At 50.0% G+C, this 25,066-nt stretch overlaps 1 protein-coding gene across 3 annotated transcripts in view; it reads left to right on the top strand.

The window, feature by feature from the left end:
• Positions 1–25,066, top strand: part of VPS28 (VPS28 subunit of ESCRT-I) — a 122,818-nt gene that overhangs the window by 17,004 nt on the left and 80,748 nt on the right. For 2 of the 3 annotated variants that reach the window (XM_088463385.1, XM_088463383.1), the window contains one exon: positions 2,234–2,323. The exons of the other annotated variant lie outside the window; for it this stretch is intronic. In XM_088463385.1, the coding sequence (XP_088319511.1) occupies positions 2,244–2,323 (80 nt within the window). In that variant the 5' untranslated portion in view covers positions 2,234–2,243. The remainder of the gene's footprint in view (positions 1–2,233; positions 2,324–25,066) is intronic. 3 annotated transcript variants of the gene reach the window in all.

Below are 25,066 nucleotides of genomic sequence, written 5' to 3'. Positions count from 1 at the left end.
GGTCCTTGCCATTACCCGGACCTGGGTCGTCTGTCTTTGACGGCGTGGTAGTTGAGACTGCCCTTTTAAGGGTAAGTGGTTTTTCTGGCTCTGAAGTTAACACCATGCTCAGAGCTCGGAAGCCGGCTTCTGCAAGAATTCACCACAGAGTGTGGCAAACTTTCTTTGAATGGTGTCGCCCTAGAGGCTATGATCCTTGAGTGTTTAGGATTTCCAGGGTTTTGGCTTTCCTACAGGCGGGCTTAGATCACGGTCTTCGCTGTGCTTCCCTGAAGGGGCAGGTTTCTGTCCTATCAGTGTGGTTTCAGCTTAGGATTGCTACTCTTCCTGATGTCCGCACCTTTATACAAGATGTACTTTGTATTTAGCCTCCTTTTGTTCCACCAGTGGCTCCTTGGGATCTGGCTGTGGTCCTGAGGGCTCTCCAAGGACCGCCATTTGAACCACTGGGCTCAGTGGATTTAAAATGGCTTACAGCTAAGACTGTGTTTCTTCTGGCCATTGCTTCGGCCAGAAGGGTGTCAGATGTGGGGGCTTTCTCATGTCACCCTCCCTTTATGAATGTTCATAGGGATGGGGCGGTGCTTCGCACTCGCCCTGGTTTCCTACCTACGGTGGTATCTAGTTTCCACATTAACGAGGAAATCATAGTGCCGGCCATTAATTCTCCAGACCTCTGGGTTGGTGAGGCCTCCTTGGATGTGGTACTGGCTCTAAGGATTTATGTTGACCGTACCCATTCATTTCGGAAGTCTGACTGACTCTGTTTGTCCTCTTTCGTTCCGGAAGAAGGGTTGGCCTGCCACTAAGCAGGGTGGATTCGCATGGTGATTTCTGAGGCTTACATTCATTGGGGCCTTCCTGTACCGTCCTCTGTTAAAGCTCATTCTACTCGGTCTGTGGATCCTTCGTGGGCAGCTCGACGTGGTGCCTCTGCTGTTCAGCTTTGCAATGCAGCCACGTGGTCTTCTGTCCATACTTTTGTGAGGTATTATGCATTTGACACCTTCGCCTCTCAGGATGCTTCCTTCGGGCGGCGGATTCTCCTTTCTGCACAGGAGTGTCCCCACCCTTAAAGGATACTGATTTGGGAAATCCCCAAGGTATCCTGTGGAAACCCTATGGACCCTGAAGTAGAAAATATGAGATATGGTAAGAACATACCTTTTTGTTATCTCTAATTCTACGAAGTCCATAGTCTTCTGGTCACCGGTTTTTCCGTCTCCTTCTGGTGAGAATGTGATTTCTTGTGTGTTCCAGACTTTCTTCTCTCTCTGTTCTCCTCATCCGGCTTATGGCTTGTTACGTAGCTGAGTGCCTGAGGCTCGGGGGCGGGGTATAGGAGAGGGACCCCAGTGCATCCTGGGAAGCTGAAAACTTTAACTCTGAGTTGCTCGATGTCTCCGCCATCGCCTATACCCCAAGGTATCTTGTGGAACCCTATGGACTTCGTAGAAATAGAGATAACAAGGGTAAGTTCTTACCATATCTCATATTTTTCGAACACTGGGCCTGATTCAGAGCCGGACGCTGTGACCAGAGCGCTCGCTCTGAATCAGAGTCCTCCAACCTAACATTGGAGCGGCCTCTTGGACGCTCGCATAGCTGTGGGTTACCACCCACCAATCGACAGCACGCCCCCTTTGGTGCGAGACCCCGAGCAACGGCTACCCGTTGCTCGCCGGGTCTCGCGCATGCGCACGACGGAGCTCCCTCCGTCGTGCGCATGCGCATTTGGGTACCATCGACCCGCTTGCGAGCGTCCTGACCATTAGGAGCGGAGTGGCTGGCAGTTTTTAACTGTCCACTTTCTAGAGATTAGTACATCTCCCCCAAAGTCTGTATTATCTTATTGTGCCAGCACACTGCAGCGCTTTGTAATCCGTTATCTTACTGCCATGTGGTGACGTTTGTACTGCGTTATATTTTAGTTTAGTAATTATGACCTCGGTGGTTGTTTTGCTTTTATGTTTGTGGCATTTTCATGGTATAGCAGATGAGGGTCTGAGGAATTACAGTGAATCATTACACAATGGATAGTCACATTTAGATTCAAATGTCGCCTTGAGTTTTGCGGCATCGCTGAATTCCCTGCAGTAATGTCGGCCTTTTACCATCTTACTTTCTATGGTTTCCATTCCACTACACTTCCCTCCATTCTCTATAGTACATGAATTATCCAGCATCAAACCATCTATGCCCTAATGACTAAATAACACTGTCTGCCCCTCAGGTACGATAACATGGCTGAACTCTTCGCTGTGGTAAAGACTCTGCAAGCGCTGGAGAAGGCTTATATCAAAGACTGTGTTTCGCCAAGCGAGTGAGTCAACGTAAATCTCTCACAAGCACAATATTGCTGTATAGAGATGCTGACATTATACAGGATGTATCTGCAAAAGGCGTTAAAATGCATTTTCTAGCCCATTGTTTCCCAACTCCAGTATCCGGATGACCGGTCGACAATAAAATCATCGACAATAAATAGGTCGTGACCAAATAGTCAACATGCAATAGGTCGACGGTTACAAAAAAAAAGTCAATAAGTTCAAATGGTCGACACATGATTTTTTTTATTTTATTTTTCAATATTTTTAGGATAAGGCACTAGGGGAGGATTAGGCTGCCGGAGGTGATGGTTAGGGTTAGGCTGCCGGAGGGGATGGTTAGGGTTAGGCACCAGGGGGAGGATTAGGCTGCCGGAGGGGATGGTTAGGGTTAGGCACTAGGGGAGGATTAGGCTGCCGGAGGGGATGGTTAGGGTTAGGCACCAGGGGGAGGATTAGGCTGCCGGAGGGTATGGGTAGGGTTAGGCACCAGGGGGAGGATTAGGCTGCCGGAGGGTATGGTTAGGGTTAGGCACCAGGGGGAGGATTAGGCTGCCGGAGGGTATGGTTAGGGTTAGGCTCCTGGAGGGTATGGTTAGGGTTAGGCTCCTGGAGGGTATGGTTAGGGTTAGGCTCCTGGAGGGGCTGGTTAGGGTTAGGCTCCTGGAGGGGCTGGTTAGGGTTAGGCTCCTGGAGGGGCTGGTTAGGGTTAGGCTCCTGGAGGGGAGGATTAGGGTTAGGCACAAGGGGGAGGATTATGGTTAGTGTGCAGGAGGGGAGGGTTAGGGTTAGGCACAAGGGGGAGGGTTAGGGTTAGGCACAAGGGGGAGGGTTAGGGTTAGGCACCAGGGGGAGGATTAGGCTGCCGGAGGGTATGGTTAGGGTTAGGCACCAGGGGGAGGGTATGGTTAGGCACCAGGGGGAGGATTAGGCTGCCGGAGGGTATGGTTAGGGTTAGGCTCCTGGAGGGTATGGTTAGGGTTAGGCTCCTGGAGGGGATGGTTAGGGTTAGGCACCAGGGGGAGGATTAGGCTGCCGGAGGGGATGGTTAGGGTTAGGCTGCCGGAGGGGCTGGTTAGGGTTAGGCTCCTGGAGGGGCTGGTTAGGGTTAGGCTCCTGGAGGGGAGGATTAGGGTTAGGCACAAGGGGGAGGATTAGGGTTAGGGTGCAGGAGGGGAGGGTTAGGGTTAGGCACAAGGGGGAGGGTTAGGGTTAGGCACAAGGGGGAGGGTTAGGGTTAGGCACAAGGGGGAGGGTTATGCACTAGGGCTGGGACGGTTAGGGTTTAGCACAAGGGTTAGGGTTAGGCACTAGGGCTGGGGGGTTAGGGTTAGGATTAAGCTCAAAATAAAGTGTCAACCATTTTGTTCCTGTCGACCCTCTGCACCTTTTTTGCTTTACATTTTAATAACGAAAATAATGACAAAACCTGTGATCAATTTTTAAATAAGCAACTAAGACTAAAACTAAATTTAAGATCCTTGTCAAAATTAACCCTGGTTCTAACAAACTTGAGTCTCACTCAGCCTACTGAGCACAGATTAGGGAGCACATACTGTAGGTCAGTGTTGGCTAACCTTGACACTCCAGCTGTCATGGAACTACATAACCCAGCATGCACTGCTACAGTTTTGCTATTAGGGCATGCTAAAACTGTGGCAGGGCATGCTGGGATATATAGTTCCACAACAGCTGGAGTGTCAAGGTTAGCCAACACTGCTGTAGGTAAAGATTTGCTGACTGCAAGTTCTCAAGGGAATTTTAGAGAAAAGCTCTTCAGTAAAATCCATTACCGTATAATTACATGGTTTTGCTATTCGCCGTATTCAATTAGGACGCAAAAATGGCACCCGGCGAAACTGAAACAGGCACAGTCCTGTCAAAAACGGGGAACTCAGTCTGACACCCCCCAAAAGATGCACCAACATTGGGGATCACTATAGATGCCCCCGATTAGCCCTAATGAAGGTATTTGGGGTACTTAAGGCGCTAATTGGAACCAATTGTCACAACTTAACACAAGTGGTGAAGAATAGCATTAAGCAGTATTTTTTTGAGGAAATAACTACTCCCAGCAAATTTGGGGTACATGAAAATGGGGGCTAGCCTATTTTTCAGTTGCTAAAGTAAAGTAATTACAGGTAATCCACCTGTAATCATAAAAACACCTGCCCCATACTTGGGGACCCACCAGAAGTGTCTTTTGCTAGTTTTTAAGTTTGTCCCACAACTTTGCACTTTTTCGCCCCCAAAATGAAAGTACTTTTTTGGGGTGTTCTAAAGTCTTCTTTTTTTTTTTTGACACCGTTTATCTTTAGGGGACTGTCCCAAGAATGCAGGGGGTTTCCCGACGTTTGCACCCCAAAACCGCAATTCTGCACTTTTTTCCGCCTGCTATTCATAGGCTAAACTTTTCCGCCAATTACATTGCGCTGAGTTTCTGCGTACGCGAAAAGTCTTTTGGAATTGAATACGGTGGAAACTTTCCGCCTTGCGAAATTACGTCATCCGCGATACTTTTTCTCGGATTCAGACTTTTTGCCTCTAATTGAATACGGCCCTAAGATTAAAACTAAATGTATTGCTTTATATTAGATGTATGCTTGTTTCATTTATTACATTTTATTTGACTTTTTCATAAAATAAGACCCTGTCAGCTTTTCATTATTATGTGTATTCTTTGATCTCATACACAAACACCCAATATATGAAATCCATAACACCGCAAAGCACCATAATTTGCTATCATCCAGTCTGCCTGTGATATCTACCCAAGTCTCATGTATACAGCCTGAAGGCTCCAGCGATAGCTACTGCTCCCATAGATGGCGGCTCCAGGGATAGCTACTGCTCCCATAGATGGCGGCTCCAGCGATAGCTGCTGCTCCCATAGATGGTGGCTCCAGCGATTGCTGCTGCTCCCCCTAGATGGCGACTCCAGTGATAGCTACTGCTCCCATAGATGGCGGCTCCAGCAATAGCTACTGCTCCCATAGATGGCGGCTCCAGCGATTGCTGCTGCTCCCATAGATGGTGGCTCCAGCGATTGCTGCTGCTCCCCCTAGATGGCGACTCCAGTGACGGCTACTGCTCCCATAGATGATGGCTCCAGCGATTGCTGCTGCTCCCATAGATGGCGACTCCAGTGATAGCTGCTGCTCCTCCAGACGTCGGCTCCAGTGATAGCAGTAGGTAGTAATACTAACTACTACGCCAATCTTGCTGCCTGTGCTAGAGTGCCCTCCTTCAAGCGTGCCCTTAACCACTTAACTGGCAATTATTTTTTTTTTTTTAAAAACACTCAAATTGTTGTTTTTTTTATGATTGAATTAGGTCAAGAACATCTATTTAATACTTATCCAACACAATTTTTGTAAACCTAAAAAAAAAAAAAAATCTTAAACGCTTAATATTAACCCAGATTTTTACTATATCTCGACCGTCTCAACTTTGATTTTCCCAGCAGCTTCCAGGTACACACTGGGGGATTGGAGGGGGTTAATTTACATTTCCCCGGCAGCTCCTACTCTCTGCAGCTGTCAGGTGGGGAGTCCTGCTGTGCTGACCGATCGGCAGCACGGCGGTCACTGGGGTAGGGTGCAGAGGGGCCGGGCGGTCCCTCTTCTAGTGGCAGATGCTGGAAAATTATCTTCTGACAGCCGCCAGCCACAGACTCCAGTCCGGGCGGGCGCAGCCATTCAAGGGAGCGGGGTTGTCTGCGGCTGCACAGCATGACCTTTATGATGTCACATGCAGCCACACAGCCGTAGGATGCCTGGGGGCAACGTCTGACCCGACGAAATTGCTAAGCGCTGCCCCCGAGCTGAAGACAAGCTGCGCATTTTAATCCCAGTGCCTATAATCCCGGAATACCGCCAATTCCGATCCCGGGATTGACTTCCCTAGTCAGAGATCATTGGAAGGCTCAGAATCTGTCACTGGTACCAATTGAGTGGAACTTGACCCCTAATCCTGAACACAGAAGAAAGGGGCTGGAGCCAGTGTTTGAGAACTCAAGAAGCAGAACAGTCAGTAATACAGATATTAGCCCACCTGGAAACCACTAAAAGATAGGGCACACCAATTACCAGAGCTGTTGTGCCTGGAGCCCACCCCCTCAAAGAGGGAAATAGATCCAGTCTGTGTTTGCTCCAGAGGTGGGGATGCAGTACAGTCCTATATTCAAATAGGGGAGCAACACCAACTGCCAGTGAGTCCCAGCCGGCGATGTTTGGCAACGTTTGGGTTGGCAGTTGGTGTGACTCCCCTATTTGAATTTTGGACTGTGCTACAGCCCCACCTCTGGAGCAGAGCCGCCACTGGATCCAGGACCCAGTCCCCAGCACCGGAGTGACCACTCCAATGGAGACTGAGCACAAAGCTCAACGTTCAGAGAGAGGACCCCCAGCATGACAATCACCATCAATGGTATGAGGAGCAGAGAGCACTTGAAGGTGAGTGAGATAAGGGCATATTTTAAGGTGAAGGGGACAATACTGGAGAAGATGAACAGGTTGACAAAGTTGGATTCCTCTGGTAATGAGACTTTGATTTGATTAGGCATGTGATTTGCTGGTTGGAGAAGTTTGTTATTAACTTATTAATTAGCAATTTCTGCTTTCTACAATTATCAATTTCAATTGGCCTGAGGCCTGTGATTTGCTGGTTGAAGAAGCAAGGTCTATCTCCTAGAACTTTAGAGACATGCCTTTACTGTAAGGTCTGCCCTGATGGTGATGATTGAGGGTAAGACCAATGGAGTTAGGAGACAGAATGGAGACTGGGGGTTAGAGTGAAAAGGGAAGGAGCAGTCTGCACTGAGTAGCGTGGCCCCTCGCTAAGGAGCAGTCTGCACTGAGTAGTGTGGCCCCTCGCTAAGGAGCAGTCTGCACGGAGTAGTGTGGCCCCTCGCTAAGGAGCAGTCTGCACAGAGTAGTGTGGCCCCTCGCTAAGGAGCAGTCTGCACGGAGTAGTGTGGCCCCTCGCTAAGGAGCAGTCTGCACGGAGTAGCGTGGCCCCTCGCTAAGGAGCAGTCTGCACTGAGTAGCGTGGCCCCTCGCTAAGGAGCAGTCTGCACTGAGTAGCGTGGCCCCTCGCTAAGGAGCAGTCTGCACTGAGTAGCGTGGCCCCTCGCTAAGGAGCAGTCTGCACTGAGTAGCGTGGCCCCTCGCTAAGGAGCAGTCTGCACTGAGTAGCGTGGCCCCTCGCTAAGGAGCAGTCTGCACTGAGTAGCGTGGCCCCTCGCTAAGGAGCAGTCTGCACTGAGTAGCGTGGCCCCTCGCTAAGGAGCAGTCTGCACTGAGTAGCGTGGCCCCTCGCTAAGGAGCAGTCTGCACTGAGTAGCGTGGCCCCTCGCTAAGGAGCAGTCTGCACTGAGTAGCGTGGCCCCTCGCTAAGGAGCAGTCTGCACTGAGTAGCGTGGCCCCTCGCTAAGGAGCAGTCTGCACTGAGTAGCGTGGCCCCTCGCTAAGGAGCAGTCTGCACTGAGTAGCGTGGCCCCTCGCTAAGGAGCAGTCTGCACTGAGTAGCGTGGCCCCTCGCTAAGGAGCAGTCTGCACTGAGTAGCGTGGCCCCTCGCTAAGGAGCAGTCTGCACTGAGTAGCGTGGCCCCTCGCTAAGGAGCAGTCTGCACTGAGTAGCGTGGCCCCTCGCTAAGGAGCAGTCTGCACTGAGTAGCGTGGCCCCTCGCTAAGGAGCAGTCTGCACTGAGTAGCGTGGCCCCTCGCTAAGGAGCAGTCTGCACTGAGTAGCGTGGCCCCTCGCTAAGGAGCAGTCTGCACTGAGTAGCGTGGCCCCTCGCTAAGGAGCAGTCTGCACTGAGTAGCGTGGCCCCTCGCTAAGGAGCAGTCTGCACTGAGTAGCGTGGCCCCTCGCTAAGGAGCAGTCTGCACTGAGTAGCGTGGCCCCTCGCTAAGGAGCAGTCTGCACTGAGTAGCGTGGCCCCTCGCTAAGGAGCAGTCTGCACTGAGTAGCGTGGCCCCTCGCTAAGGAGCAGTCTGCACTGAGTAGCGTGGCCCCTCGCTAAGGAGCAGTCTGCACTGAGTAGCGTGGCCCCTCGCTAAGGAGCAGTCTGCACTGAGTAGCGTGGCCCCTCGCTAAGGAGCAGTCTGCACTGAGTAGCGTGGCCCCTCGCTAAGGAGCAGTCTGCACTGAGTAGCGTGGCCCCTCGCTAAGGAGCAGTCTGCACTGAGTAGCGTGGCCCCTCGCTAAGGAGCAGTCTGCACTGAGTAGCGTGGCCCCTCGCTAAGGAGCAGTCTGCACTGAGTAGCGTGGCCCCTCGCTAAGGAGCAGTCTGCACTGAGTAGCGTGGCCCCTCGCTAAGGAGCAGTCTGCACTGAGTAGCGTGGCCCCTCGCTAAGGAGCAGTCTGCACTGAGTAGCGTGGCCCCTCGCTAAGGAGCAGTCTGCACTGAGCAGCGTGGCCCCTCGCTAAGGAGCAGTCTGCACTGAGCAGCTGGCAAAGGGTTTCGACTTGGAGACACTGGTCACTACTCTGGTAGTCACAGGATACAAGCAGATGCAGGCGTTTAATGCAAGATGTTTATTGCTCAATGTCTTCAAAAAGACAAGTCCCCTGCTATGTATGTAGGAGTGTGGTGGTGAGTATGTATGTAGGAGTGTGGTGGTGAGTATGTATGTAGGAGTGTGGTGGTGAGTATGTATGTAGGAGTGTGGTGGTGAGTATGTATGTAGGAGTGTGGTGGTGAGTATGTATGTAGGAGTGTGGTGGTGAGTATGTATGTAGGAGTGTGGTGGTGAGTATGTATGTAGGAGTGTGGTGGTGAGTATGTATGTAGGAGTGTGGTGGTGAGTATGTATGTAGGAGTGTGGTGGTGAGTATGTATGTAGGAGTGTGGTGGTGAGTATGTATGTAGGAGTGTGGTGGTGAGTATGTATGTAGGAGTGTGGTGGTGAGTATGTATGTAGGAGTGTGGTGGGTGAGTATGTATGTAGGAGTGTGGTGGGTATGTATGTATGTATGTATGTAGGAGTGTGGTGGGTATGTATGTATGTAGGAGTGTGGTGGGTATGTATGTATGTGTGTGGTGGGTATGTATGTATGTATGTATGTAGGAGTGTGGTGGGTATGTATGTATGTATGTAGGAGTGTGGTGGGTATGTATGTATGTAGGAGTGTTGACTCACCAAGCCTTTGTGTAAAATACTTTCTTTGAAATGCGCTCCAGGGGGTATACCTGTGTTGTGGAAGTTCTCTAAGCTGGTGTAGCTCAGATTGTGTGTTGGACCAACTGGTTTGGGTGATAGTTAAATGAAAGGAAGAAGAAATTTGTTTAGTTTCTTTGGAAATTCAAAATATATTTATATATTGTATGATAGTTGGCTGATTTACATGAGTCCTAGGGGTCTCGGTCACACGGCATGCACAGCGAATGCACTTAGCTTGATTGGTTAAGGGATACAGGGTGGATTTACCCCCTGTGGAATTGTGTGTAAGAATGGGATAAAAACACGATCTGTGCGCCTGAAATGTGTGTATCCTTCTGAATATTGAGGATTGTACTTCTGTATGCTGTGATAACCCCAGGCACCATCTGCAAAAGGAAGTGTCGTTTTCAAGACATTGAGAAATAAAAATCTTGCCCTTAGGACGATTCGTCTGCTATATCCTGTGACAACCAGAGGGGTCTAGGTGGAATGAGCCATGTCAAGTGCCGGTGTAGGAGATACCTCGCTACCGGCAGCAAGTTAGCCACCCAGTGCTCAGTGGGGAAAGTCACTCAAAGACGAATAACCACCCTCTATTCTGATCAGTGGAACCAAAATATCTGTGATTGCCTGGTGGGGCGAGTTCATCCTGTCACAAATTACTTTCAATTCTGCTTGGGGACCTAATAAACTTCCATGGCCCAATGTGGGCTTCAGAATTGGGGAAACGATCCCCAAGCAGCAGTCTCCTGGCCTTCGATTGGGAGCTCTTTAGAACTCTAGTAAAACAATTATCTGTCGGTGCTGGCCATCTCTCCCTGCATCTCCTCATACCGCACTGTAGCACACGGTTACAGGAGAGGACATTCAGGGAGAACCAGTAGCTCATGGTGGGCTCCAGATCCCACATTGCTCTATTCTGTGCCTAGTACTCAGCACCAGGCTGTATTCACCCCTGCACTGCAGCTCAGGATGTTCCTTCCCCTGACAGTGTCTCGCACGTATTTTTAAGTACATTTTTACATATACATATAGTTATCTGAAAACATTTTGTTTTGATGCATCTTTAGGCAGTGGAGCTGTAATGATGTGGTGATAATGCAGGGTGGGGGTCAGTAGGTACCTCAGCACCTGGGTGTATATAGCTGTAATGATGTGGTGATGATGCAGGGAGGGGGTCAGTAGGTACCTCAGCACCTGGGTGTATACAGCTGTAATGATGTGGTGATGATTCAGGGAGGGGTCAGTAGGTACCTCAGCACCTGGGTGTATATAGCTGTAATGATGTGGTGATGATGGGTCAGTAGGTACCTCAGCACCTGGGTGTATATAGCTGTAATGATGTGGTGATGATGCAGGGAGGGGGTCAGTAGGTACCTCAGCACCTGGGTGTATATAGATGTAATGATGTGGTGATGATGCAGGGAGGGGTCAGTAGGTACCTCAGCACCTTGGTGTATACAGCTGTAATGATGTGGTGATGATGCAGGCAGGGGGTCAGTAGGTACCTCAGCACCTGGGTGTATATAGCTGTAATGATGTGGTGATGATGCAGGCAGGGGGTCAGTAGGTACCTCAGCACCTGGGTGTATATATCTGTAATGATGTGGTGATGATGGGTCAGTAGGTACCTCAGCACCTGAGTATATACAGCTGTAATGATGTGGTGATGATGCAGGGAGGGGGTCAGTAGGTACCTCAGCACCTGGGTGTATACAGCTGTAATGATGTGGTGATGATGCAGGGAGGGGGTCAGTAGGTACCTCAGCACCTGGGTGTATATAGCTGTAATGATGTGGTGATGCAGGGAGGGGGTCAGTAGCTACCTCAGCACCTGGGTGTATATAGCTGTAATGATGTGGTGATGATGCAGGGAGGGGGTCAGTAGTTACCTCAGCACCTGGGTGTATATAGCTGTAATGATGTGGTGATGATGCAGGGAGGGGGTCAGTAGGTACCTCAGCACCTGGGTGTATATAGCTGTAATGATGTGGTGATGATGCAGGGAGGGGGTCAGTAGGTACCTCAGCGCCTGGGTGTATATAGCTGTAATGATGTGGTGATGATGCAGGGTGGGGGTCAGTAAGTACCTCAGCACCTGGGTGTATATAGCTGTAATGATGTAGTGATAATGCAGGGAGGAGGTCAGTATGTACTTCAGCACCTGGGTGTATATAGCTGTAATGATGTGGTGATGCAGGGAGGGGGTCAGTAGGTACCTCAGCACCTGGGTGTATATAGCTGTAATGATGTGGTGATGATGCAGGGAGGGGGTCAGTAGGTACCTCAGCACCTGGGTGTATATAGCTGTAATGATGTGATGATGCAGGGAGGGGGTCAGTAGGTACCTCAGCACCTGGGTGTATACAGCTGTAATCATGTGGTGATGATGCAGGGAGGGGGTCAGTAGGTACCTCAGCACCTGGGTGTATATAGCTGTAATGATGTGGTGATGATGCAGGGAGGGGGTCAGTAGGTACCTCAGCACCTGGGTGTATATAGCTGTAATGATGTGGTGATGATGGGTCAGTAGGTACCTCAGCACCTGGGTGTATATAGCTGTAATGATGTGGTGATGATGGGTCAGTAGGTACCTCAGCACCTGGGTGTATATAGCTGTAATGATGTGGTGATGATGGGTCAGTAGGTACCTCAGCACCTGGGTGTATATAGCTGTAATGATGTGGTGATGATGCAGGGAGGGGGTCAGTAGTTACCTCAGCACCTGGGTGTATATAGCTGTAATGATGTGGTGATGATGCAGCGAGGGGGTCAGTAGTTACCTCAGCACCTGGGTGTATACAGCTGTAATGATGTGGTGATGATGCAGGGAGGGGTCAGTAGGTACCTCAGCACCTGGGTGTTTATAGCTGTAATGATGTGGTGATGATGCAGGGAGGGGGTCAGTAGGTACCTCAGCACCTGGGTGTATACAGCTGTAATGATGTGGTGATGATGGGTCAGTAGGTACCTCAGCACCTTGGTGTATATAGCTGTAATGATGTGGTGATGATGCAGGGAGGGGGTCAGTAGGTACCTCAGCACCTGGGTGTATATAGCTGTAATGATGTGGTGATGATGGGTCAGTAGGTACCTCAGCACCTGGGTGTATATAGCTGTAATGATGTGGTGATGATGCAGGGTGGGGGTCAGTAGGTACCTCAGCACCTGGGTGTATATAGCTGTAATGATGTGGTGATGTTGGGTCAGTAGGTACCTCAGCACCTGGGTGTATATAGCTGTAATGATGTGGTGATGATGGGTCAGTAGGTAACTCAGCACCTGGGTGTATATAGCTGTAATGATGTGGTGATGATGCAGGGAGGGGGTCAGTAGGTACCTCAGCACCTGGGTGTATACAGCTGTAATGATGTGGTGATGATGCAGGGAGGGGGTCAGTAGGTACCTCAGCACCTGGGTGTATATAGCTGTAATGATGTGGTGATGGTGAAGGGAGGGGGTCAGTAGGTACCTCAGCACCCGGGTGTATATAGCTGTAATGATGTGGTGATGCAGGGAGGGGGTCAGTAGGTACCTCAGCACCTGGGTGTATATAGCTGTAATGATGTGGTGATGATGCAGGGAGGGGGTCAGTAGTTACCTCAGCACCTGGTTGTATATAGCTGTAATGATGTAGTGATGATGCAGGGAGGGGGTCAGTAGGTACCTCAGCACCTGGGTGTATATAGCTGTAATGATGTGGTGATGATGCAGGGAGGGGGTCAGTAGGTACCTCAGCACCTGGGTGTATATAGCTGTAATGATGTGGTGATGATGCAGGGAGGGGGTCAGTAGGTACCTCAACACCTGGGTGTATATAGCTGTAATGATGTGGTGATGATGCAGGGAGGGGGTCAGTAGGTACCTCAGCACCTGGGTGTATATAGCTGTAATGATGTGGTGATGATGCAGGGAGAGGGTCAGTAGTTACCTCAGCACCTGGGTGTATATAGCTGTAATGATGTGGTGATGATGGGTCAGTAGGTACCTCAGCACCTGGGTGTATATAGCTGTAATGATGTGGTGATGATGCAGGGAGGGGGTCAGTAGGTACCTCAGCACCTGGGTGTATACAGCTGTAATGATGTGGTGATGATGTGTCAGTAGGTACCTCAGCACCTGGGTGTATATAGCTGTAATGATGTGGTGATGATGGGTCAGTAGGTACCTCAGCACCTGGGTGTATATAGCTGTAATGATGTGGTGATGATGCAGCGAGGGGGTCAGTAGTTACCTCAGCACCTGGGTGTATACAGCTGTAATGATGTGGTGATGATGCAGGGAGAGGTCAGTAGGTACCTCACCACCTGGGTGTTTATAGCTGTAATGATGTGGTGATGATGCAGGGAGGGGGTCAGTAGGTACCTTAGCACCTGGGTGTATACAGCTGTAATGATGTGGTGATGATGGGTCAGTAGGTACCTCAGCACCTTGGTGTATATAGCTGTAATGATGTGGTGATGATGCAGGGAGGGGGTCAGTAGTTACCTCAGCACCTGGGTGTATATAGCTGTAATGATGTGGTGATGATGGGTCAGTAGGTACCTCAGCACCTGGGTGTATATAGCTGTAATAATGTTGTGATGATGCGGGCAGGGGGTCAGTAGTTACCTCAGCACCTGGGTGTATACAGCTGTAATGATGTGGTGATGATGCAGGGAGGGGGTCAGTAGGTACCTCAGCACCTTGGTGTTTATAGCTGTAATGATGTGGTGATGATGCAGGGAGGGGGTCAGTATGTACCTCAGCACCTGGGTGTATATAGCTGTAATGATGTGGTGATGATGCAGGGAGGGGGTCAGTAGGTACCTCAGCACCTGGGTGTATATAGCTGTAATGATGTGGTGATGATGCAGGGAGGGGGTCAGTAGGTACCTCAGCACCTGGGTGTATTTAGCTGTAATGATGTGCTGATGATGGGTCAGTAGGTACCTCAGCACCTGGGTGTATATAGCTGTAATGATGTGGTGATGATGCAGGGAGGGGGTCAGTAGGTACCTCAGCACCTGGGTGTATATAGCTGTAATGATGTGGTGATGATGGGTCAGTAGGTACCTCAGCACCTGGGTGTATATAGCTGTAATGATGTGGTGATGATGCAGGGAGGGGGTCAGTAGGTACCTCAGCACCTGGGTGTATATAGCTGTAATGATGTGGTGATGATGGGTCAGTAGGTACCTCAGCACCTGGGTGTATATAGCTGTAATGATGTGGTGATGATGCAGGGTGGGGGTCAGTAGGTACCTCAGCACCTGGGTGTATATAGCTGTAATGATGTGGTGATGTTGGGTCAGTAGGTACCTCAGCACCTGGGTGTATATAGCTGTAATGATGTGGTGATGATGGGTCAGTAGGTAACTCAGCACCTGGGTGTATATAGCTGTAATGATGTGGTGATGATGCAGGGAGGGGGTCAGTAGGTACCTCAGCACCTGGGTGTATACAGCTGTAATGATGTGGTGATGATGCAGGGAGGGGGTCAGTAGGTACCTCAGCACCTGAGTGGATATAGCTGTAATGATGTGGTGATGATGCAGGATGGGGGTCAGTAGGTACCTCAGCACCTGGGTGTATATAGCTGTAATGATGTGGTGATGATGCAGGGAGGGGGTCAGTAGTTACCTCAGCACCTGGGTGTATATAGCTGTAATGATGTGGTGATGATGCAGGGAGGGGGTCAGTAGGTACCTCAGCACCTGGGTGTATATAGCTGTAATGATGTGGTGATGATGCAGGGAGGGGGTCAGTAGTTACCTCAGCACCTGGGTGTATATAGCTGTAATGATGTGGTGATGATGCACGGAGGGGGTCAGTAGGTACCTCAGCACCTGGGTGTATATAGCTGTAATGATGTGGTGATGATGCAGGGAGGGGGTCAGTAGGTACCTCAGCACCTGGGTGTATATAGCTGTAATGATGTGGTGATGATGCAGGGAGGGGTCAGTAGGTACCTCAGCACCTGGGTGTTTATAGCTGTAATGATGTGGTGATGATGCAGGGAGGGGGTCAGTAGGTACCTCAGCACCTGGGTGTATACAGCTGTAATGATGTGGTGATGATGGGTCAGTAGGTACCTCAGCACCTTGGTGTATATAGCTGTAATGATGTGGTGATGATGCAGGGAGGGGGTCAGTAGTTACCTCAGCACCTGGGTGTTTATAGCTGTAATGATGTGGTGATGATGGGTCAGTAGGTACCTCAGCACCTGGGTGTATATAGCTGTAATAATGTGGTGATGATGCGGGCAGGGGGTCAGTAGTTACCTCAGCACCTGGGTGTATACAGCTGTAATGATGTGGTGATGATGCTGGGAGGGGGTCAGTAGGTACCTCAGCACCTGGGTGTATACAGCTGTAATGATGTGGTGAGGTGTTATTCAGTAGGTACCTCACCACCTGGATGTATACCGCTGTACTGATGTGGCGATGATGCTTTCAGGGGGTCAGTGGGTACCTCAGCACCTGGGTGTATACAGCTGTAATGATGTGGTGATGTTGGGTCAGTAGGTACCTCAGCACCTGGGTGTATAAAGCTGTAATGATGTGGTGATGATGCAGGGACGGGGTCAGTAGGTACCTCAGCACCTGGGTGTATATAGCTGTAATGATGTGGGGATGATGGGTCAGTAGGTACCTCAGCACCTGGGACTATACAGCTGTAATGATGTGGTGATGATGCAGGCAGGGGATCAGTAGGTACCTCAGCACCTGGGTGTATATAGTTGTAATGATGTGGTGATGATGCAGGGAGGGGGTCAGTAGGTACCTCAGCACCTGGGTGTATATAGCTGTAATGATGTGGTGATGATGGGTCAGTAGGTACCTCAGCACCTGAGTTTATACAGCTGTAATGATGTGGTGATGATGCAGGGAGGGGGTCAGTAGGTACCTCAGCACCTGGGTGTATATAGCTGTAATGATGTGGTGATGATACAGGGAGGGGGTCAGTAGTTACCTCAGCACCTGGGTGTATATAGATGTAATGATGTGGTGATGATACAGGGAGGGGGTCAAGAGGTACCTCAGCACCTGGGTGTATACAGCTGTAATGATGTGGTGATGATGCAGGGAGGGGGTCAGTAGGTACCTCAGCACCTGGGTGTATATAGATGTAATGATGTGGTGATGATGCAGGGTGGGGGTCAGTAGTTACCTCAGCACCTGGGTGTATACAGCTGTAATGATGTGGTGGTGATGATGCAGGCAGGGAGTCAGTAGGTACCTCAGCACTTGGGTGTATATAGCTGTAATGATGTGATGATGCAGGGAGGGGGTCAGTAGGTACCTCAGCACCTGGGTGTATACAGCTTTAATGATGTGGTGATGATGGGTCAGTAGGTACCTCAGCACAGGGTGTATATAGCTGTAATGATGTGGTGATGATGCAGGGAGGGGGTCAGTAGTTTCCTCAGCACCTGGGTGTATATAGCTGTAATGATGTGGTGATGATGCAGGGAGGGGTCAGTAGGTACCTCAGCACCAGGGTGTATATAGCTGTAATGATGTGGTGATGATGCAGAGTGGGGGTCAGTAGGTACCACAGCACCTGAGTATATACAGCTGTAATGATGTGGTGATGATGCAGGGATGGGGTCAGTATGTACCTCAGCACCTGGGTGTATATAGCTGTAATGATGTGGTGATGATGCAGGGAGGGGGTCAGTAGGTTCCTCAGCACCTGGGTGTATATAGCTGTAATGATGTGGTGATGATGCAGGGAGGGGGTCAGTAGGTACCTCAGCACCAGGGTGTGTACAGCTGTAATGATGTGGTGATGGTGCAGGGAGGGGTCAGTAGTTACCTCAGCACCTGGGTGTATATAGCTGTAATGATGTGGTGATGGTGCAGGGAGGGGTCAGTAGTTACCTCTGCACCTGGGTGTATATAGCTGTAATGATGTGGTGATGATGCAGGGTGGGGGTCAGTAGTTACCTCAGTACCCGGGTGTATATAGCTGTAATGATGTGGTGATGCAGGGAGGGGGTCAGTAGGTACCTCAGCACCTGGGTGTATATAGCTGTAATGATGTGGTGATGATGCAGGGAGGGGGTCAGTAGGTACCTCAGCACCTGGGTGTATACAGCTGTAATGATGTGGTGATGTTGGGTCAGTAGGTACCTCAGCACCTGGGTGTATACAGCTGTAATGATGTGGTGATGATGGGTCAGTAGGTACCTCAGCACCTGGGTGTTATAGCTGTAATGATGTGGTGATGATGCAGGGAGGGGGTCAGAATGTACCTCAGCACCTGGGTGTATACAGCTTTAATGATGTGGTGATGATGGGTCAGTAGGTACCTCAACACAGGGTATATATAGCTGTAATGATGTGGTGATGATGCAGGGAGGGGGTCAGTAGTTACCTCAGCACCTAGGTGTATATAGCTGTAATGATGTGGTGATGATGCAGTGAGGGGTCAGTAGGTACCTCAGCACCAGGGTGTATATAGCTGTAATGATGTGGTGATGATGCAAGGTGGGGGTCAGTAGGTACCTCAGCACCTGAGTATATACAGCTGTAATGATGTGGTGATGATGCAGGGATGGGGTCAGTATGTACCTCAGCACCTGGGTGTATATAGCTGTAATGATGTGGTGATGATGCAGGGAGGGGATCAGTAGGTACCTCAGCACCTAGGTGTATATAGCTGTAATCATGTGGTGATGATGCAGGGAGGGGGTCAGTAGTTACCTCAGCACCTGGGTGTATATAGATGTAATGATGATGGGTCAGTAGGTACCTCAGCACATGGTGTATACAGCTGTAATGATGTGGTGATGATGTAGGGAGGGGGTCAGTAGGTATCTCAGCATCTGTGTGTATATAGCTGTAATGATGTGGTGGTGATGCAGGATGGGGGTCAGTAGGTACCTGAGCACATGGGTGTATATAGCTGTAATGATGTGGTGATGATGCAGGGAGGGGGTCAGTAGCTCCCTCAGCATCTGGGTGTATACAGCTGTAATGATGTGGTGATGATGGGTCAGTAGGTACCTCAGCACCTGGGTGTATATAGCTGTAATGATGTGGTGATGATGCAGGGAGGGGGTCAGTAGCTCCCTCAGCATCTGGGTGTATACAGCTGTAATGATGTGGTGATGATGGGTCAGTAGGTACCTCAGCACCTGGGTGTATATAGCTGTAATGATGTGGTGATGATGCAGGGAGGGGTTCAGTAGGTACCTCACCACCTGGGTGTATACAGCTGTAATGATGTGGTGATGATGGGTCAGTAGGTACCTCAGCACCTGGGTGTATATAGCTGTAATGATGTGGTGATGATGCAGGGAGGGGTCAGTAGTTACCTCAGCACCTGGGTGTATATAGCTGTAATGATGTGGTGATGATGCAGGGAGGGGGTCAGTAGGTACCTCAGCACCTGGGTGTATACAGCTGTAATGATGTGGTGATGATGGGTCAGTAGGTACCTCAGTACCTGGGTGTATATAGCTGTAATGATGTGGTGATGATGCAGGGAGGGGGTCAGTTGGTACCTCATCACCTTGGTGTATACAGCTGTAATGATGTGGTGATGATTGGTCAGTAGGTACCTCAGCACCTGGGTGTATACAGCTGTAATGATGTGGTGATGATGGGTCAGTAGGTACCTCAGCACCTTGGTGTATATAGCTGTAATGATGTGGTGATGATGCAGGGAGGGGGTCAGTAGGTACCTCAGCACCTGGGTGTATATAGCTGTAATGATGTGGTGATAATGCAGGGAGGGGGTTAGTAGGTACCTCAGCACCTGGGTGTATATAGCTGTAATGATGCAGGGAGGGGGTCAGTACGTACCTCAGCACCTAGGTATATATAGCAGTAATGATGTGGTGATGATGCAGGGAGGGGGTCAGTAGGTACCTCTGCACCTGGTTGTATATAGCTGTAATGATGTGATGATGCAGGGAGGGGGTCAGTAGGTACCTCAGCACCCGGGTGTATATAGCTGTAATGATGTGGTGATGATGCAGGGAGGGGATCAGTAGGTACCTCAGCACCTAGGTGTATATAGCTGTAATGATGTGGTGATGATGTAGGGAGGGGGTCAGTAGGTTCCTCAGCACCTGGGTGTTTACAGCTGTAATGATGTGGTGATGATGGGTCAGTAGGTACCTCACCACCTGGGTGTATACATCTGTAATGATGTGGTGATGATGGGTCAGTAGGTACCTCACCACCTGTTTGTATATAGCTGTAATGATGTGGTGATGATGCAGGGAGGGGGTCAGTAGGTACCTCAGCACCTGGGTGTATACAGTTGTAATGATGTGGTGATGATGGGTCAGTAGGTACCTCAGCACCTGGGTGTATATAGCTGTAATGATGATGCAGGGAGGGGGTCAGTAGGTACCTCAGCACCTGGGTGTATACAGCTGTAATGATGCGATGATGAAGGGTCAGTAGGTACCTCAGCACCTGGGTGTATACAGCTGTAATGATGTGGTGATGATGGGTCAGTAGGTACCTCAGCACCTGGGTGTATACAGCTGTAATGATGTGGTGACGATGGGTCAGTAGGTACCTCAGCACCTGACTATATACAGCTATAATTATGTGGTGATGATGCAGGGAGGGGGTCAGTAGGTACCTCTGCACCTGGGTGTATATAGCTGTAATGATGTGGTGATGATGCAGGGAGGGGGTCAGTAGGTACCTCAGCACCTGGGTGTATATAGCTGTAATGATGTGGTGATGATGCAGGGAGGGGGTCAGTAGGTACCTCAGCACCTGGGTGTATATAGCTGTAATGATGTAGTGATGATGCAGGGAGGGGGTCAGTAGGTACCTCAGCACAGGGTGTATGAGGATGTGGTGATGATGCAGGCAGGGGATCAGTAGGTACCTCAGCACCTGGGGGTATATAGTTGTAATGATGTGGTGATGATGCAGGGAGGGGGTCAGTAGGTACCTCAGCACCTGGGTGTATATAGCTGTAATGATGTGGTGATGATGGGTCAGTAGGTACCTCAGTACCTGAGTTTATACAGCTGTAATGATGTGGTGATGATGCAGGGAGGGGGTCAGTAGGTACCTCAGCACCTGGGTGTATATAGCTGTAATGATGTGGTGATGATGCAGGGAGGAGGTCAGTAGTTACCTCAGCACCTGGGTGTATATAGCTGTAATGATGTGGTGATGATGCAGGGAGGGGTCAGTAGGTACCTCCGCACCAGGGTGTATATAGCTGTAATGATGTGGTGATGATACAGGGAGGGGGTCAGTAGGTACCTCAGCACTTGGGTGTATATAGCTGTAATGATGTGGTGATGATGCAGGTAGGGGGTCAGCAGGTACCTCAGCACCTGGGTGTATATAGCTGTAATGATGTGGTGATGATGGGTCAGTAGGTACCTCAGCACCTGGGTGTATATAGCTGTAATGATGTGGTGATGATGCAGGGAGGGGGTCAGTAGGTACCTCAGCACCTGGGTGTATATAGCTGTAATGATGTGGTGATGATGCAGGGAGGGGGTCAGTAGGTACCTCAGCACCTGGGTGTATATAGCTATAATGATGTGGTGATGATGCAGGATGGGGGTCAGTCGGTACCTCAGCACATGGGTGTATATAGCTGTAATGATGTGGTGATGATGCAGGGAGGGGGTCAGTAGCTCCCTCAGCACCTGGGTGTATACAGCTGTAATGATGTGGTGATGTTGGGTCAGTAGTTACCTCAGCACCTGGGTGTATATAGCTGTAATGATGTGGTGATGATGCAGGGAGGGGGTCAGTAGGTACCTCAGCACCTGGGTGTATATAGCTGTAATGATGTGGTGATGATGCAGGGAGGGGTCAGTAGGTACCTCAGCACCTGGGTGTATATAGCTGTAATGATGTGGTGATGATGCAGGGAGATGGTCAGTAGGTACCTCAGCACCTGGGTGTATATAGCTGTAATGATGTGGTGATGATGCAGGGAGGGGTCAGTAGGTACCTCAGCACCTGGGTGTATATAGCTGTAATGATGTGGCGATGATGCAGGCAGGGGGTCAGTGGGTACCTCAGCACCTGGGTGTATACAGCTGTAATGATGTGGTGATGTTGGGTCAGTAGGTACCTCAGCACCTGGGTGTATACAGCTGTAATGATGTGGTGAGGTGTTATTCAGTAGGTACCTCACCACCTGGGTGTATACCGCTGTACTGATGTGGCGATGATGCTGGCAGGGGGTCAGTGGGTACCTCAGCACCTGGGTGTATACAGCTGTAATGATGTGGTGATGTTGGGTCAGTAGGTACCTCAGCACCTGGGTGTATAAAGCTGTAATGATGTGGTGATGATGCAGGGGCGGGGTCAGTAGGTACCTCAGCACCTGGGTGTATATAGCTGTAATGATGTGGGGATGATGGGTCAGTAGGTACCTCAGCACCTGGGACTATACAGCTGTAATGATGTGGTGATGATGCAGGCAGGGGATCAGTAGGTACCTCAGCACCTGGGTGTATATAGCTGTAATGATGTGGTGATGATGCAGGGAGGGGGTCAGTAGGTACCTCAGCACCTGGGTGTATATAGCTGTAATGATGTGGTGATGATGCAGGGAGGGGGTCAGTACGTACCTCAGCACCTGGGTGTATATAGCTGTAATGATGTGGTGATGATGGGTCAGTAGGTACCTCAGCACCTGAGTTTATACAGCTGTAATGATGTGGTGATGATGCAGGGAGGGGGTCAGTAGGTACCTCAGCACCTGGGTGTATATAGCTGTAATGATGTGGTGATGATACAGGGAGGGGGTCAGTAGTTACCTCAGCACCTGGGTGTATATAGATGTAATCATGTGGTGATGATACAGGGAGGGGGTCAAGAGGTACCTCAGCACCTGGGTGTATACAGCTGTAATGATGTGGTGATGATGCAGGGAGGGGGTCAGTAGATACCTCAGCACAGGGTGTATATAGCTGTAATGATGTGGTGATGATGCAGGGAGGGGGTCAGTAGGTACCTCAGCACCTGGGTGTATATAGATGTAATGATGTGGTGATGATGCAGGGTGGGGGTCAGTAGTTACCTCAGCACCTGGGTGTATACAGCTGTAATGATGTGGTGGTGATGATGCAGGCAGGGAGTCAGTGAGTACCTCAGGACTTGGGTGTATATAGCTGTAATGATGTGATGATGCAGGGAGGGGGTCAGTAGGTACCTCAGCACCTGGGTGTATACAGCTTTAATGATGTGGTGATGATGGGTCAGTAGGTACCTCAGCACAGCGTGTATATAGCTGTAATGATGTGGTGATGATGCAGGGAGGGGGTCAGTAGTTTCCTCAGCACCTGGGTGTATATAGCTGTAATGATGTGGTGATGATGCAGGGAGGGGTCAGTAGGTACCTCAGTACCAGGGTGTATATAGCTGTAATAATGTGGTGATGATGCAGAGTGGGGGTCAGTAGGTACCACAGCACCTGAGTATATACAGCTGTAATGATGTGGTGATGATGCAGGGATGGGGTCAGTATGTACCTCAGCACCTGGGTGTATATAGCTGTAATGATGTGGTGATGATGCAGGGAGGGGGTCAGTAGGTACCTCAGCACCTGGGTGTATATAGCTGTAATGATGTGGTGATGATGCAGGGAGGGGGTCAGTAGGTACCTCAGCACCAGGGTGTATACAGCTGTAATGATGTGGTATTGGTGCAGGGAGGGGTCAGTAGTTACCTCAGCACCTGGGTGTATATAGATGTAATGATGTGGTGATGATGCAGGGAGGTGGTCAGTAGGTACCTCAGCACCTGGGTGTATATAGCTGTAATGATGTGGTGATGGTGCAGGGAGGGGTCAGTAGTTACCTCTGCACCTGGGTGTATATAGCTGTAATGATGTGGTGATGATGCAGGGTGGGGGTCAGTAGTTACCTCAGTACCCGGGTGTATATAGCTGTAATGATGTGGTGATGCAGGGAGGGGGTCAGTAGGTACCTCAGCACCTGGGTGTATATAGCTGTAATGATGTGGTGATGATGCAGGGAGGGGGTCAGTAGGTACCTCAGCACCTGGGTGTATACAGCTGTAATGATGTGGTGATGTTGGGTCAGTAGGTACCTCAGCACCTGGGTGTTATAGCTGTAATGATGTGGTGATGATGCAGGGAGGGGGTCAGTATGTACCTCAGCACCTGGGTGTATATAGCTGTAATGATGTGGTGATGATGCAGGGAGGGGGTCAGTAGGTACCTCAGCACCTAGGTGTATATAGCTGTAATCATGTGGTGATGATGTAGGGAGGGGGTTAGTAGTTACCTCAGCACCTGGGTGTATATAGATGTAATGATGATGGGTCAGTAGGTACCTCAGCACATGGTGTATACAGCTGTAATGATGTGGTGATGATGTAGGGAGGGGGTCAGTAGGTATCTCAGCACCTGGGTGTATATAGCTGTAATGATGTGGTGGTGATGCAGGATGGGGGTCAGTAGGTACCTGAGCACATGGGTGTATATAGCTGTAATGATGTGGTGATGATGCAGGGAGGGGGTCAGTAGCTCCCTCAGCACCTGGGTGTATACAGCTGTAATGATGTGGTGATGATGGGTCAGTAGGTACCTCAGCACCTGGGTGTATATAGCTGTAATGATGTGGTGATGATGCAGGGAGGGGTTCAGTAGGTACCTCAGCACCTGGGTGTTTACAGCTGTAATGATGTGGTGATGATGGGTCAGTAGGTACCTCAGTACCTGGGTGTATATAGCTGTAATGATGTGGTGATGATGCAGGGAGGGGGTCAGTTGGTATCTAAGCACCTGGGTGTATACAGCTGTAATGATGTGGTGATGATTGGTCAGTAGGTACCTCAGCACCTGGGTGTATATAGCTGTAATGATGTGGTGATGATGGGTCAGTAGGTACCTCAGCACCTGGGTGTATATAGCTGTAATGATGTGGTGATGCAGGGAGGGGGTCAGTAGGTACCTCAGCACCTGGGTGTATATAGCTGTAATGATGTGGTTATGATGCAGGGAGGGGATCAGTAGTTACCTCAGCACCTGGGTGTATATAGCTGTAATGATGTGGTAATGATGCAGGGAGGGGGTAGGAACGTACCTCAGCACCTAGGTGTATATATAGCAGTAATGATGTGGTGATGATGCAGGGAGGGGGTCAGTAGGTACCTCAGCACCTGGTTGTATATAGCTGTAATGATGTGATGATGCAGGGAGGGGGTCAGTAGGTACCTCAGCACCCGGGTGTATATAGCTGTAATGATGTGGTGATGATGTAGGGAGGGGGTCAGTAGGTTCCTCAGCACCTGGGTGTTTACAGCTGTATTGATGTGGTGATGATGGGTCAGTAGGTACCTCAGCACCTGGGTGTATACAGCTGTAATGATGTGGTGATGATGGGTCAGTAGGTACCTCAGCACCTGGGTGTATACAGCTGTAATGATGTGGTGATGATGGGTCAGTAGGTACCTCAGCACCTGACTATATACAGCTGTAATTATGTGGTGATGTATGCAGGGAGGGGGTCAGTAGGTACCTCTGCACCTGGGTGTATATAGCTGTAATGATGTGGTGATGATGCAGGGAGGGGGTCAGTAGGTACCTCAGCACCTGGGTGTATATAGCTGTAATGAT

This window comes from Taudactylus pleione, unplaced genomic scaffold (genome assembly GCF_031769625.1).
Source record: "Taudactylus pleione unplaced genomic scaffold, aTauple2 ptg001351l, whole genome shotgun sequence".
In the NCBI taxonomy this organism is placed as follows: Eukaryota; Metazoa; Chordata; class Amphibia; order Anura; family Myobatrachidae; genus Taudactylus; species Taudactylus pleione.
Note: the sequence above shows the minus strand (reverse complement) of the source record. Positions and strands in the feature narration are given on the sequence as shown.